Raw genomic sequence first — 14,785 nt, forward strand, 5'->3', positions numbered from 1 at the left:
TGCGAGAGGGAACATCCGGATTCACCCTGGTACCAGGGGTTTGACTACTGCCATGGCCATCCCTGTTAGCTCACAGACACAGGAGGATTAAGATCCTACCTCGGGCCCTCAGAGTTGGCCTGCGCCTGTCATCGGGAGGCAGAGAGCCAGCCCCACACACCTGAGATGCTGCACTCCATAGCCACTGCTACCACAGCCCAAGGGAAGTGGAAGAAACTAGACCCGAGGTAAGGAGAGCAGGAGGGCGACCCCAGGGGGTCCATCTGCACCCATCAAAGCCTAGAGAGCCAGGGGCTGGGGCCACAGCACAGCGGGAGGGCACTTGCCTCGCACACAGTCAACCCTGGTTTGATCCCCAGAGTCCCAGATGGTCTCCTGAGCACTGCCGGGAGTAAGTCCTGCACACAGCCGGAGTGGCCTAAAAAACAAACCAATCATGCTGATGGGAATGCCGACTGCTTCAACCCTTTTGGAAAACAATATGGACGATTATCAAAAAATCAGAAATTGAGCTCCCATTTGACCCAGTGATACCACTTCTGGGAATATATCCTTGAGAGGCAAAAAGGTATAGTAGAGATGGCATCTGCATTTGTATGTTCATTGCAGCACTGTTTACAACAGCCAAAATCTGGAAAAAAACGGAGTGCCCCAAAACAGATGACTGGTTAAAGAAACTTTGGTACATCTACACAATGGGATGCTATGCAGCTGTTAGAAAGGATGAAGTCATGAAATTTGCCTTTAAGTGGATCAACATGGAAAGTATCTTGTTGAGTGAAATGAGTCAGAAAGAGAGAGACAGACATAGAAAGATCACACTCATCTGTGGAATAAGTAACAGAACGGGAGACTAACACCTAAGAGTAGTAGAGATAAGGATCAGGAGGTCTGCTCCACAGCTTGGAAACTGGCCTCACATGCTGGGGGAAAAGGCAGGTCAGATAGAAAAGGGAACACCTAGTAGAGGATGTTCGGAGGACCCATTCGGGTTGGAAGAGGCGAGCTGAAAGTAGACCATAGACCGAACATGATGGCCACTCAATACCTCTATTGCAAACTACAACACCCAAAAGGAGAGAGAACAAAAGGGAATGCCCTGCCCTAGAAGCAGGATGGGGTGGTGGGAGAGGGGGTGGGGGTGGTGGGAGGGATACTGGGATTATTGGTGGAGGAGAATGGGCACTGGTGGAGGAATGGGTAAACGATCACTGTATGAAATGCAAACGTGAAAGTTCATAAGTTTGTAACTGTACCTCATGGTGATTCACCAATAAAAAATTAAAAAAAAAAACAACAATCAAAGACATGACTTAGAGAGGCAGCCCCAGCGAGCACCTCTGAGCACAAGACCAGAGCCTGATGCGAGCCCAGGAGCGCACAGACACGTGTACAGCACAGCCAGCTAAGTGTGGAGGGAGGTGACCCGATTCCATGCTCGGCACTCGAGTTACTCCATGTGTGCACACATGTGCCTGTGCATGTGTGCACAAGCAACTGCATGTGAGCATGAGAGCATGTGTTGTATGCATGTGTGCCTGTATGGGTATGTGTGCACATGTGAATATGTGTTTATACACATGTGTGCATGTGTGTATGTACGTGTTTCTATCAGATTGGGGAACACAGCTCATGCAGACCATGAAGGCGTTTGCTGCCTCCCTGACTTTCCCACTCTCTCCCCATTACAATATTTGGGGGGATTAATTTAAAAATAAATAATTGCAAACTACAATTATTGAAACTCCATTTCAGCTGTTCCAGAAGGTGTATATTTAGAGAGGGAACTTTGATTCACCTGGTCGGCTTGTTCCCTCTGGCATTCTTTGCCCTTTGCTTATTTACTGGGTTTTAGGGCCACACTTGGCAGAGCTGGGGGCACCCCTAGAGCACAGTGCTCAGGGAGGACCTCCAGGGGCCTCCAGTGCATGTGTGCTGGGGACAGAATTGGACCCCCGGCCCTTGGATTGTGGCACCTCTGGGTTTGTGCCACCCCTCCCTGGCACCGGCTCCTTGCCCGGCTCCACAGGAGCCAGGACAGGGGAATGCATGAAACCACAGACGCCGGGAACCAGGCCCGAGTGTCCCTGGGTCCAAGTACTGGCCAGCCCCTGCTGGGCCCTGCTCCAGGCTCCAGGCCACTCCGCGAGCAGGTCAGGGCTCTGCCAGCGCCGGCTCAATCCCTCTTCATGGAACATGAGTGCACGCTTGTTTCCTCTCAAGATGAGTGACAGCACAGCCGAGCATGACCCCTGCAGGGCCCTGGAGGGGGGGGGAGGAGGGGGAGGAGGAGGGGGGGAAGGGAAGCAAGTGAAAGTAATGACCAAGGGTGTGGGGAATAAAATAAAAATTTTAAAACAAGCAAATTCAAGCTCTGTTCCTTTAATGGTGCTCTAAAGCTCTTTTCTGAAAATGCACCCAGAAAGCTCTCTCCAGGACCAATCCCAGAGCGCCACAGCTAGAATTGGGCTAAAACCAGGGGGAAACTGTGACTGGGGGGGGGGCAGTACAGAGTTCCCCTTACATAGCTCCTAGTGCTGCCTCTGCCACAGTGAGTCTGAGCTGTCCAAGCCCCCCGAGAAACTGGGGGTCTGGGTCTTGACCCTCCGGAGTCAAGAGGGGGTGTGGCAGACCCTTCTTAGCCTGCCTGTCCCTCAGCCCCATGCTGGACAAAGGGGTGTCTGAGCTCTGGCCCGGGTGCTGCACGTGCGTCCTGCCCTGTCCTTGTTCCTAGCCGTGGGCAGCCTGTTGTGAGACAGCCACCTGAATGTCCTAAGCTCCCTCTTGTCCAAAGTCCCCGTTGCCTTTCTCGCAGGTCTGCGCCCAGCTGTGGGGACGGGCAACCTTCCTTTCCCTCCTGCTTATACCCGAGACCTGGACGCTGGTCAGAATCCCTCTCATAGCGAGGGAACGAAGCACAGCTGACTAGCTGAGGCTCGGGTCGGCGGGGAGGGGCTGGTCTGTTGGAGTGTCTTCAGGGGGGCAGGGGCAAAGCAGGCTCTGGCGGGGCCAGACCAGCGCCCCATGTACCTCCAGGGCCTCCTTCCTTGCTGACTCCATTTAACATCTCCGGACACTCTCTGAGCCCCTGGAGTCTCAGTCTCTGCCACAAACACATCTGTGAGTGCCCAAGAACCCCGGTGCATCACTGAACCCCCGGCCTCCAAGAAGTTGTTTGTCAATTTAAAAAAATTTATTAGTGAATCACCGTGAGGTACAGTTACAGACTTACAAACTTTTGTGCTTGCATTTCAGTCATACAATGGTCAAGTGCCCATCCCTCCACCAGTGCCCATTTTCCACCACCAATGGTTCCAGCATCCCTCTCACCACCCCCACCTCATTCTCCACAACCTCCCCCCGCCCCTGCCTCTGTGGCAGGGCATTCCTGTTTGTCAATTTTTGATGCAAAGTTAAGAAAGATGTGAATTGGGCTGGGACGGTAGCACAGTGGCTCAGGAGATTGCCTTGCAGGACCCCCTGAGTCTTGCTGGGAGTGACCCCAGAGTGCAGAGCCAGGAGCAAGCCCTGAGCACCACAGGATGTGACCCCAAAGTGACAACAAAAGGAGTGCTTGGATTGTGTCACTCTGATCAGCACCTCTTCCTCCAGCAGCCTCCTGTGAGTCGGGGCCCCTCTTTTGACCCACCCGATGGTCCTTGGCAAACTTGGCACCTGCTCAGAGTAAAGCCAGATGTGGGCATGAAGTGTGTGCTGTTGAGGGGCCACGAGGCAACTCATCCTAGACACAACAAACATGTTTGTGAGCATCCCCAGAACCCCAGGACACCAGCTGATAACCAGGGTCTACGGTCTTACGCTTCACAGGGCAATAGGGACAGAAGTCTGAGCCAACTTCTGGGAAGGCAAGTGCGGGGAGGAAGAAAGGCTGAGACGCTGGCAGAAAAGACAAGCATTTCTCGAGAGGACAGTGGCCTTCCAGAGTGAATGAACTGTCCAATCTACCCTCCCTCCAGCACATGTCCACTCCGGCCTCACACCCCACACCCTCCCATTCTCCAAGTCCAGGAGCCCTCCAGGTGTGCCTGCCACTGACCAGAGAGCCCCAGGGGACACTCTGAGCCAGACCTGCAGTCTGGTCCCCTCTTTTTTTTTTTGCTTTTTTTTTGGGGGGGGGTCACACCCAGTGATGCACAGAGGTTACTCCTGGCTCTGCACTCAGGAATCACCCCTGGCGGTGCTCAGGGGACCATATGGGATGCTGGGATTCGAACCTGGGTCAGCCATATGCAAGGCAAATGCCCTACCCGCTGTGCTATTCCTCCAGCCCCAGTCTGGTCCCCTCTTTGCAGAGTCCCTGGGGCCCCCAGCCAGGTCCGAATCACGTTCCCCTTTTCCATCTAAGGCACCTGGCTAAGCCCAGCCACTGGACGAGCAACCCTCCCTTTGAGTACCTTCTAAGTGCATCCTTCAAACATGCAGTTCCTGCACCTGCAGAGAACACACAGTTCATCTGTTGGGGCCGGCTGCTCAGGCATTTTTGGCAGGTAAGAGATCAACAGCCTTGCCCAGAGCACACTGGGGCTGGTGAGTGCAGGAAATGCTCTGGCCGCCCTGAGTCTTCAGGTTTTAACCCATTACTCTGAGACGGGTGAGTTCAGACTTCCCTGACTGCAGGGCAGGCACCCTGAGGTCCCCGGGGTGAGGATTCACGGGCGTGGACTCATAGGCATGTTCCAGAGAGGCCGGTGGGGTGGTGCCACGGAGGACAGAGGACAAAGCAGCAGTGACAGGGAGTGACTCTGGCCAGTCCAGCAAGCAACTAGCAGGGGGCTGGGGGCGGCAGGGGGCGGGTTGGGAAGCCGAGGCAATCTCTGCCCCCAGAGGCCCACCCTACGTGCTAGCACCACAGAGACTTCTAGAACATGAGGAAATGAGTTGTCCTCCAGCCTGGCCTGCTCTATCCCCAGGGAGGCCTGCTCCTCCCGCTTCCCAGAAGCTTCCCTGCCCGTTCCCTCTGCTGACCCTTCCGGGTGCCTCTCTGTTTCACAGCCCCACAGTGCACCCAGGTGCTCGTCCACCCCGAAACTCTGGGCCCATCTCCTCCTTCAGATGCTGAATGCTCTTCTGCCTTGCACCACTGCCTGAAGGCACCCCCCCCACACACACACACCCTACAAAGAGGGGAGAGAACTCCCAGACTCCCAGGTGGGTCTGGGGGCTGGACACTTAGAATTAGCAACTGGGGGTCTCTGAGATGCCCCCTCTCCCACAGCATCCAGCAAGGCCCAGAGAGCAGGGTGGATGAGAGACCACTTCAGCACCTCAAGAGACTCCCCCAGGAAGACCCCCCTGCTTCCCTCCCCGCAGCACCGGGCTGAGGCTGTGGACAGAGAGCGGGGCAGAGACAGCACAAAGCTGAAGGCATTTGCGTGGCATGCAGCAGCCCACAGTCCTGGTTCAAACCTGGCACCCCATATGGTGCCCCAAGCAGCACCAGGTGTGGTCCCTGGGCACAGAGCCAGGGTGGTCCCTGGGCATGGCAAGACTTGGTGCCCTGCCAACAAAGAGGCCAACTCTAGCCCACCTCCTTCTGCAGGGCCTCCGTGTCTGCCCCAGCTAGATTCAGGCTGGCCTCCTTAAAGCTCGGGCAGAGGGCCCTTCAGAGCAGGAAAGGGCCAGGGGCCCAGACCCAGGTCTGGGCAATTGCAGAAGAGGGCGGTGGGAGCTGAACAATCAGGGAAGGCTGCATGGAGGGAGAGGGCAGGAAGGAAGAAAGGAGGAAGGAAGCAGAAGGAGCAGAAAAGTGGGCTGGAGCAACAGCACAGCACAGACAGTGCTTGCCCGACCTGGGTTCGATCCCTGGCACCCCATAGGGTCCCCAAAACCCAACAGGAGTGGTCTCTGAGCACAGAGCCAGGAGTAACCCTGAACATCTCTGGGTGTGGCTCAAAATCAAAAACAAACAAAAGAACCAAAAAGTTCCCCTAGTTGGGTGACCGGAGTCAGTGCAGAGTGCCCACCTCGAGCCTGGCCGTGGCGGGGCCTCTGGGCGTTGGCAAACCTCGCTCTCTCACTTGCTCGCTCGCTCACGCTCAGCTAATCACATTCCTCAAATGCCTTCCAGGGATCAGGGTGCTGGAACGTTGTTTAAGCTTTTAAACTCCCTGAGTAGCCCCGTTGGGTCAGCTCTCCAAGCTGCCTCGGGGGCCTCCTGACCGCTGACCTGGAGCCCCAGTACTGCTGGTCACTGCTTGGGATCAGGGCCTCTGGAGCTCTCTGAGCACCTCATTGGTCCCCACCTCTGCAGGATGGGGAATGCTCCCCTGAGGGAGTTGGTGTTCGGGGCTTGGGGTGTCTTAGCATTTCATTTCAAATCACATAAAGGTTGAAGGGATGATCTAAAGCGTACCCCCATCCCTGTGGCCAGATGCGTCAATGACTCAGTTTACCCATGTGCTCTAGTTCTCTGAATGGGTAACGGGGCGCCCCTTCAGGAAGAAGCATGAGCTTCCTTTTTATGACCCTCACTCTGTGATGCCCAAGGGTTACCCCTGGCTCTGCACCTAGGGATCACTCCCGCTGGTGCCAGGGATCGAAGCCAGGCCTGCCATGTACCGTGTGCAAAGGCAAGCACCCTCTCGCTGGACTGTATCTCTCCAGCCCCTCCCCTGGGAGGGGGCACACCCGGTGATGCTCAGGGCTTACTCCCGGCTCTGCACTCAGGGATCACTCTGGCGAGCATTAGGGACTGGACCGTGGCAGGGGTGGAACCCCAGTCACAGTAAGCGACCTACCCTGTACCATCTCTCCGCCCCAAACGCCCGCCTGCCCTCACTCTCCCACCTACCAGCCTCCCGTAAGAGTACATTACTTTTACATTCAGATAAATGACGCACTAATATTTATTTGAAAAAATGATGGTCTTCGAACCAAAAGTCTAAGCTCCCAGACCATAGTGGGGGTGGGGGTGCGTGAGACGCTGCTGGGTAGAGGGTCTTCCCAAGCAGGAAAGGGCCCTCCCTCTCCCCTCAGAACCCCTATGGGGCACGCAGCGCTGACCCAGCCTTTAACCCTTTCCCAACGGGCTGGAGGCCAGGCAGGGCCAGGCAGAGCCGCGCAAGGCTATAAATAACCGGAGGGGCGGGCGGCGGGGCGGTGCGCGGCGCCCTGGGGGAGGGGAGCCCGGGGAGCCCCGCCGGGCCCTACCTTGGCGGCCTCAGAGGAGCCGAGGGACCAGGGGGCTGACGGCGTGCGCCCAGGGCCAGGGCGCGGGGAGGTGCGCGGTGCCCTGGCCACCTGGGCATGGGGACCCCGCGCCCCTTCCACGCCCCTCAGCCGCTCCTGTGCCTGCTCCAGCTCCTCCCGCTGCTGCTCATGGTGAGTGCTGAGTGGGTGCTGGGTGCCTGTCCGGTGGGGCCGGGAGCCGCACCGTCCCAAGGGGGGTGAACTGGGTCACAGGCTGGTGCTGCTCTGGGCCTGGTTCAGCTGCTGAGATTGAGTTTGTGTGTGGGGGGGGGTGTACGTTGGGGGTGCATCTCAGGGTTCAGTGGACCCCCGGGGTTGGGGACCCGCAAATGTGACTATGGGATGGAGTAAGAAGGAGTAAGAGGGCGGTTTCCAAACTAACTAAGCCCATCACCCGCCCTTGCGGGTCAGGAATCACTCAGCCTGAGCTGAAATGTCCCTTCCTGAGGCGAACAGGCAGAAAGCACCCCCCACCTTGCACTGGGGCTCTGCCCCCCCCCCATCTGGGAAACAGCAGGGCAGGTGTCCCTGGGGCAGAGAGAGGGAGGAGGGCTGGAAGGACTCCCCTCCTCACTGTCTCCCCACAGGAACCTCAAGGCCCCCCACGCCCCTGCGCCCCCACACCATGGTCAGCCCCGCCTTTTGCAGCCCCTCCTTGGTTTACCTCCTCTTTTTTGCTCTTATTAATTTTGTTGTTTGGGGCTACACAACTACTGACTTTGCACCCAAAGATCATTCCTGGTGGGTCAGGGGGGCCATACAGGGTGTTGGGGTTCGAGCCCCCGTCAGCCATGTGCAAAATGCCCTACGCTCTGTGCCATCACTCGAGCCCCAACTCACCCTCCTCTAATGCCTGAACTAGGCAGCCCCGGCAGCAAAGAAGCAGTGAGCAGGGGTCCTTGGGGCCTTGTGCAAACACACGTTCACCCCGGTCCTCTGCCGGAGTCGGAATCTGCCCCTGCAGCTGGGTGAGCTGGGAAAGGAACTGGGCAATAGTGAAAGGGAGGTGAGCTGGGAGGAAGTGGACTGCAGGGAGAGTGCTCAGAGAGGGAGGGGCTCCTGGGGCTCCCCCTGTATTCAGGGGACACAGCTGACCACAGGGGGCACTGCCCTGCCTCCCACCCACAGCTGCTTCAGGGGCTTGGCCAAGCCTCAATGTCCCCCCAGGGTCCCATGCTCTCGGCCACTACCTGTGTCCTGCCCGGTGCCGCTGGGACCTCGGCTGGTCTATGTGGCTTCCTGCCACGGCTCCTTCCTCCCCCATTAGATGAGGACACAAAGGATTGTGTCGGGGGCCACCTTCTGGGGGGCCCTCAGGTGTGGCAAGCCTGGGCTGCCCAGACCACCAGCCCTTCAGGGACATTGCAGGGTTGAGGCTGTGGGAGGCGCTTGTCCCCACCCCCACCTGGAAGTTCTGGGTTGCAATCCCACATGTGCACACTTAAGCTCTTGGACACACATGACAAAACACTCATATATGCACACACTGACATATGTTATTGCGTACCATACACATATGCCCGGATTTACATATATATATATACCACTCATGCATACATGTGCACACAGCACATATATTAATCACATGCACACATACATGTGTTTACATGCATGCACATACACAGATTCGTATACTCTTACATTCACATATTTACACAACTCCCACACATGCTCACATATGTTCAATCTGCTCTCATACATGCATGCACGTGCTCTCACACATGCACGAACTTGCTTATACACGATCACACACATGAACATGCTCACTCATGTGCACATGCATGCGCATGCACATACATATGTTCTCATACATACAAACATGCGTGCATTTTCATACTCACATGCACTCGTGTACACAATTAACACATGCAAGCACATATGTATGAACACACACTCACGCATGTACTCACACTCTCACTCACATGTGCCCACATGTTCTTGCCCTCCCAGAGCACCAGCCCGCAGCCCCTGGATACCATGACCCTCACCGACAGCCCTTGGAGATTCCCCATTGCTGCCCCAGAACCAGGTGGGGTGAAGGGGCTCTCAGGCAGGGACCCTGAGCTCTGGGAGTGTCAGAGCGGGGGACTCAGAGGCTCCCGGGGGCAGCAGGCTGAGACCAGAGACTAACCTTCACCCCCCATCACTGAGAGGGGGAAACTGGCCTGGGTTGGGCCTTCATGGTCCCCGAAGGGTGCTGTGACACGTCTCCCAAGGGGAACCCGGAAGGACACCTCAGTGGGAGGAATACGGGAGCAGAGCTGAGTGTGCGCGTCTGAGAGCAGGACGGCCGAGGTGAGCGCCTGGGAGGGGCACCCTGGCAGGAGGAGGGGGCCCAGCAGAGCCCGGGGCCTGGGGGGGGGGAGGCTGCAGGGGGCATCTGTCCCAAGGCTGGGGGCTCCACCGCCAGCCGCCAGCTGGGCCTGATGGCTCTGCAGGTGGGCCAGTTCCAGCTGCATCCCAAGGACACCTGGCCCAGCCCACAGCACAGGGCCCTGGAGCAGCCCAGCCCAGCTCTGGCGCTCTAGGGGGTGCCTGGGAGTCCCCAGAGAAGCCCTCTGGGGGAGCTGCATCAGGCAGTCTGTTGTTGGCTCCCCCAGCTTACTGAAACAGAGAAATGGGGTCCCTCACAAACAGAACAGAAATGGGGGTCCCTCACAAACAGAACAGAAATGGGGGGCCCTCACAAACAGAACAGAAATGGAGTCCCCCACAAACAGAACATAAATGGAGTCCCCCACAAACAGAACAGAAATGGGGTCCCTCACAAACAGAACAGAAATGGAGTCCCCCACAAACAGAACAGAAATGGAGTCCCCCACAAACAGAACAGAAATGGGGTCCCTCACAAACAGAACAGAAATGGGGGTCCCTCACAAACAGAACAGAAATGGGGGCCCTCACAAATAGAACAGAAATGGGGGCCCTCACAAACATAACAGAAATGGAGTCCCCCACAAACAGAACAGAAATGGGGGTCCCTCACAAACAGAACAGAAATGGAGCCCCCCACAAACAGAAGTCGGAGGTTGGGACTATAAGACAGCATGGAGGGCATTGCCCTACATGCCGCCAACTGGGGTTCAATCCCCAGCATCCCATATGGTCCCCCACGTCTGCCAGGAGTGATTCCTGAGTGCAGAGCCAGGAGTAACCCCTGAGCATCGCCAGGTGTACACCCCCACTCTTCCCCCCCAAAAAAAGTGCCATGTGGTTACAGGAAGTCCAGGGTGCCTGAGTGATTCGCTGCTCGAGCCAAACCCTGATTTGAACCCTTCAGAGACTTCACATGAAGATCCCAGCCCCTCCTGGCCAGGCTGCCTGGCCTTTGGGCAGAGAGGGCTCTGTCCCACCCCACTCAGACCCCAGGGTAGGACATTGCACCAGAGACTCTTGCCGCAAGCCTGGCTTCTGAGGTAACAGGGCTGGGCTGTCCTGAGATGTCTCAGCCCAAAGAGGCTTCAAGCCTTCTGTAATCCACCCAGAACCAGCCCCAGCCCTGCACCCCTACACACCCGGTCGGCACAGGGACAGGAAGGCCTTTGCCAGAAGTTAATGACTTGCACCCCCACCGCCCTAAGTCCAATTAAGTGTTTTCTAATTTAATCAGCTAAGTTGGTCCCTGTGCTTCTGCCATTTTGGTGAAATTTAAATAATGTCTATAAAAACCAATTTGTCCGAGGGTGTTGTCTAATTTGGTACTCTAAGTAAGTCTCAAATTTGTGGCACTTTATGATTTATGGGACCGTTCTGTAGCCTCTTAACTGTAATTTTCTATTTTACCTAATTTTAACTATTTGAGAACTCTTTATTCACTTAGTCCAAAGTCACTTGATTCAAAAATCTACAGTTAAAAGATGTGTGTGCCAACCCAGCGGACAGAAGGGTAGATTGTCCGTGTACTTGTTCCATTTAGTTGCTGTGTGGGGTCACCACCCCTCAGCCTTGTTAGTGCAGACTCCTCCGGCTTCCCAGCCACCCCAGGGAATAGGCATCACTGGACAGCTAAGTGACAGGGGCACGGTCACATGCCCAAGGTCACTTGGCTGGTAAGTGGCAGGGCCAAGGTTCAAAGCAGTCAGCCTGGAGCCAAGGTCCTCATTGCGAGTGTGAGTGAAAACCTAATTCCCCAGTGACTCGGCCTGACCGCCAGGTCATATTTATGACCTGCTTCAAAGCCCATCAGAAGGGCTGCTTCTTAGGGGAGCGGATGCGAGAGAGCTGAATGTTAGGACCATTCCAGGCCTGTTAAAGGCGTGTTATAGGGACCTCCTCACCATTATTAAACTAAGGTGGATCCCCCACCCTTCCACGACCCTCAGACACAGGGGAGCAAGAGCAAGGAGAGCCTGGGGCTTGGCAGACCAGGAGGGACCCGCAGAGTTTCCAAGGTGAGGGACCATGTGAAAAGGAGAAATCTAGACAGTTCTCAGGAGCCGTGAGAGCGGCTGACTCAGGAAGGGAGGGAAGAGTGGGGCGACTTAGGAAGAGAGTTGGCCAAGCAGCTGCTGCAGGCTTTGGGGGTCTCAGCAGAGAGCCAACACTTGGGAACTTAGAAGAAGCCTCTTTCAGGAAGCCTTCCAGGATGACCCCCGAAACAAAGACTGACTTCTTGCTGAGGACACCCCAGCTCCTTCCCCTGTGCCTTGGCATACCTTGGGGTAGCGCTCATCCTGCGCCCCCTCAGGATCCAGAGGGGCGCTCCTCCCCCTGCCCACTTCTCCTACCCCACCTTCTCCCCTCTCCTTTCCTTCCCCTTCCTCCCACTCTGTCCCTCCTCCTCCTCCCTCTCTCTCTACTCCCCCTCTCCTGGTGCAAGAACAGTGGGGAGTTCTTATACCCCCCCTACACAAGGAGAAAAACGGTCCTGCCTGACCTTGGCCGAGGAGGGAGAGGCAGGAGCGGCTCACCCCGTGCCCAGGCGGCTGGCAGCCTGGCCAGTGCTAGGTAAATCTCCCAGCTTAGACCAGAGGCTAAATTTAGATGCAGGCCAGAGGGAGCACTCAGCGGCTGGCTCACGATGCCCCTGCCAACCCCCCCCCAAAGGCTCCTGGGAAGTGACTCCTTCTAGAGCTGCCCAGCCCCTGGGTACAGGTTCTATCCGTACCAGATCCACAGGGGAGCTAGAGCAGGGAGAGACTGGCACCCGCCCACCCTGCCCTGCCGGGACTGCTCCCCTGAGCACTTCTAAGGGGCACTGCGGCTGGGGAAGGGCTGGGGAGGGGCTTCCCTTCCAGGCCAGCAGGAGGGAAGAGGCCCCCAAGGCCCTGAGGGGTGTGGTGGAAGGTCAGTGAGCTAGCTGTGCCTGGGCCAGAAAAGCTCTGCCTGGGGAAATGGGGGAGGGCAGCATGCCCTGGAGCAGGGGGCTGGTCTCACGGTTCCGCCGGCTGGGTGCCAGGCCCGGCTGCGAGCTGGAGACGGATGTGGGGGGCCACAGCTGCGGCAGCGGAGCCCAGCCGAGCTGACCAGTGCTGGTGGTGGCCAGGAGCGTCCCTCTGAGGACAATGACGGTGACGCAGGGACCGCACAGATGACAGGCCCAGCCTCTCCGGGGCTCTCCTCACCCCGGGGACCCCACTCTCCTCCTGCGGCCCTGAGCAGCCTGCTGGCTCCAGCCTGCCCGGCCCTGGCCTGGCCGGGAGGAGCGTCCCTCCGGGGGCCTCTCTGCAGGGCGCCCTCCCCGCCCACTGTCTCCCTCCTCCCCCGCATGGGCCAGGTCCTTGTAGCTGCTGATCTCCGCTGGGCGACGCCCCATTTCCCACAGAGCCCCCGCCCCACTGAGGGGCATCTACGCAGCTTTTCCAGAGAAGGGCCTGAGTAGGGCTTGGACCCCCGTCATTGAGCACTCCTGTGAGGAGAGCACGCGCTGACCCTGGCCACGGAGAGCTGCTGTGCTGTACAGCAAGACTCGGGGCATCCCGGGAGCCTGGCCCAGGCGCCGCAGAAAAACCTTTTCCTGGCGCCTCGAACTCGGGGTGCTAGTGGGCTGCCTGCGGGCGCAGCCCCGGGCCAGGGCTGTAATTGCAAATGGTCTCTGGCGGCCCACCAGCCCGAATGGGCGAACTGCACGCTCATTGGCCATCAGGCGCCCAAAAGGCACACTCATTGGCCACCAGGCACACACACACACACACACACACACACACACACACGTCCCAAGAGGAGGAGGAGCCGCGCAGGAAGGCCAGTGGCACAAGGGCTGGGATGCTAAGATCCTGGTGGAGTTCACATCCCCCAGACTTGGCCCTCCCTGGCAGGCTCCTGTGCACTGTTCAGAGCCCACACTGGCATGTCCTCCTCCGCAGCACTGCCCCGGTGCCCCTACACAGAACACAGCTGCCATGCCAGGTTGGTCTCCCATCACCTTCCCCACGGTCATCTTTTCTCTCCTTGCCCATTCTCATGGTGTGTTCAGACGACGGGACCCTGGGTACCTCTGCCATTCAGATGGGCTTGCCCTTGTTGCCACGGTCACATCAGCTCCCTGATGAGCACTGCCCAGGCAGTATGGTTCCCCCACTCACCCCTCCTCATCCTTCTAGTGCCCAAAGTGCCATCTCTTCCAGGAAGTCTTCCCTGTCTTCCCCATCCAGGTTAGGTGTTTCTCCCACGTGGAGCTGATTCCCCTGTGCCGGGCAAGAGCCTCCCACCCGTGCTCGTTCCTTCTGCTCTTTCCAAGTAGGGCATCCGTACCTAGCACATGAATAGTTGCGGGCGCTCCTCCAGCCCTGGCTTTACTGTAGGACACAGGGCTGCCCCCATCCCGAGGAGGACACTACGAGGCAGGGAACAAGAAGTGGACCGGGCAGATTCCTGCCTCAGGTCCAGAACTGCCCAAGGCTCTGCAGGCCTCTCCGTGTTCTAGGCCTGGCCAGGCTGACTCTGTTGTGTGTCCTGGGCCTCCCTCTCAGAGGATGCTGACCGTGGGGGTCAGGGAGTGCGGTTCAGCAGGACACGGGTGGTGGTGGGGATGCTGGCAGTGGCTCACCTATGCTGACCTCTGGCCCCTGTCCCTTGTCCCTTAGGCAGCCGGGCCGAGCCAGGTGTCCCGAGAGCAGCTGGTGTGGGCTGTGCTGGAGCAGTTCTGTCCGGCTGCCGCCACCCTCGCAGACCTCCCAGGTATGCTGCCCCCACCCGCGACAGCAGGAGAGGGGCCAGGCCCAGGCTGCCTTTGCTCCTGGTTCCCGGGACTCCTTGGGTCTGCTCTGTGCCTGGAGCTCAGCTCCATGAGGATGTTGCTGCTACTGAAGGACTGGGCGGGGAACCTTCGCTCCCAGGTCTCCAGGGAAGCCCAGTGGGTGGCCAGCAGGTGACCCGGGGGTTGAGCCAAGCTTGAGTAGGGCCCTGTGCACCATCCCCCTGCTCTGGTGAGCACCGCTGGGAGTGGCCCCTGTTTCTAAGCAAAAACAGGGAGGGAGGCTGGCTGGTGTTTAGGAGCCTGCAGAGGCCCCCTGAGGTGTGAAAAAGATGGGCTCGGTTGCCGTGGCTACAGGTGTCACCTCCTGGGAAGGACCACAGGAACAGTAGCCAGGGTTCCTGTGCTGAGCGCTTGGCCAGAGCCTGAGCCACGGCAGCT

General features: G+C 57.9%; 1 protein-coding gene across 2 annotated transcripts in view; it reads left to right on the forward strand.

Annotated features, from left to right (window-relative positions):
* Positions 1–7,153: 7,153 nt before the first annotated feature.
* The window catches only part of CRHR2 (corticotropin releasing hormone receptor 2), a 35,704-nt gene continuing 28,072 nt past the window's right edge, over positions 7,154–14,785 (forward strand). For both annotated transcript variants that reach the window (XM_055137835.1, XM_055137836.1), the window contains exons 1-2: positions 7,154–7,341; positions 14,235–14,328. In XM_055137835.1, coding sequence (XP_054993810.1) covers positions 7,267–7,341; positions 14,235–14,328 — 169 coding nt within the window. In that variant the 5' untranslated portion in view covers positions 7,154–7,266. The remainder of the gene's footprint in view (positions 7,342–14,234; positions 14,329–14,785) is intronic.

The sequence above is a fragment of the Sorex araneus genome, chromosome 1, assembly GCF_027595985.1.
Source record: "Sorex araneus isolate mSorAra2 chromosome 1, mSorAra2.pri, whole genome shotgun sequence".
NCBI classification, from domain to species: Eukaryota; Metazoa; Chordata; class Mammalia; order Eulipotyphla; family Soricidae; genus Sorex; species Sorex araneus.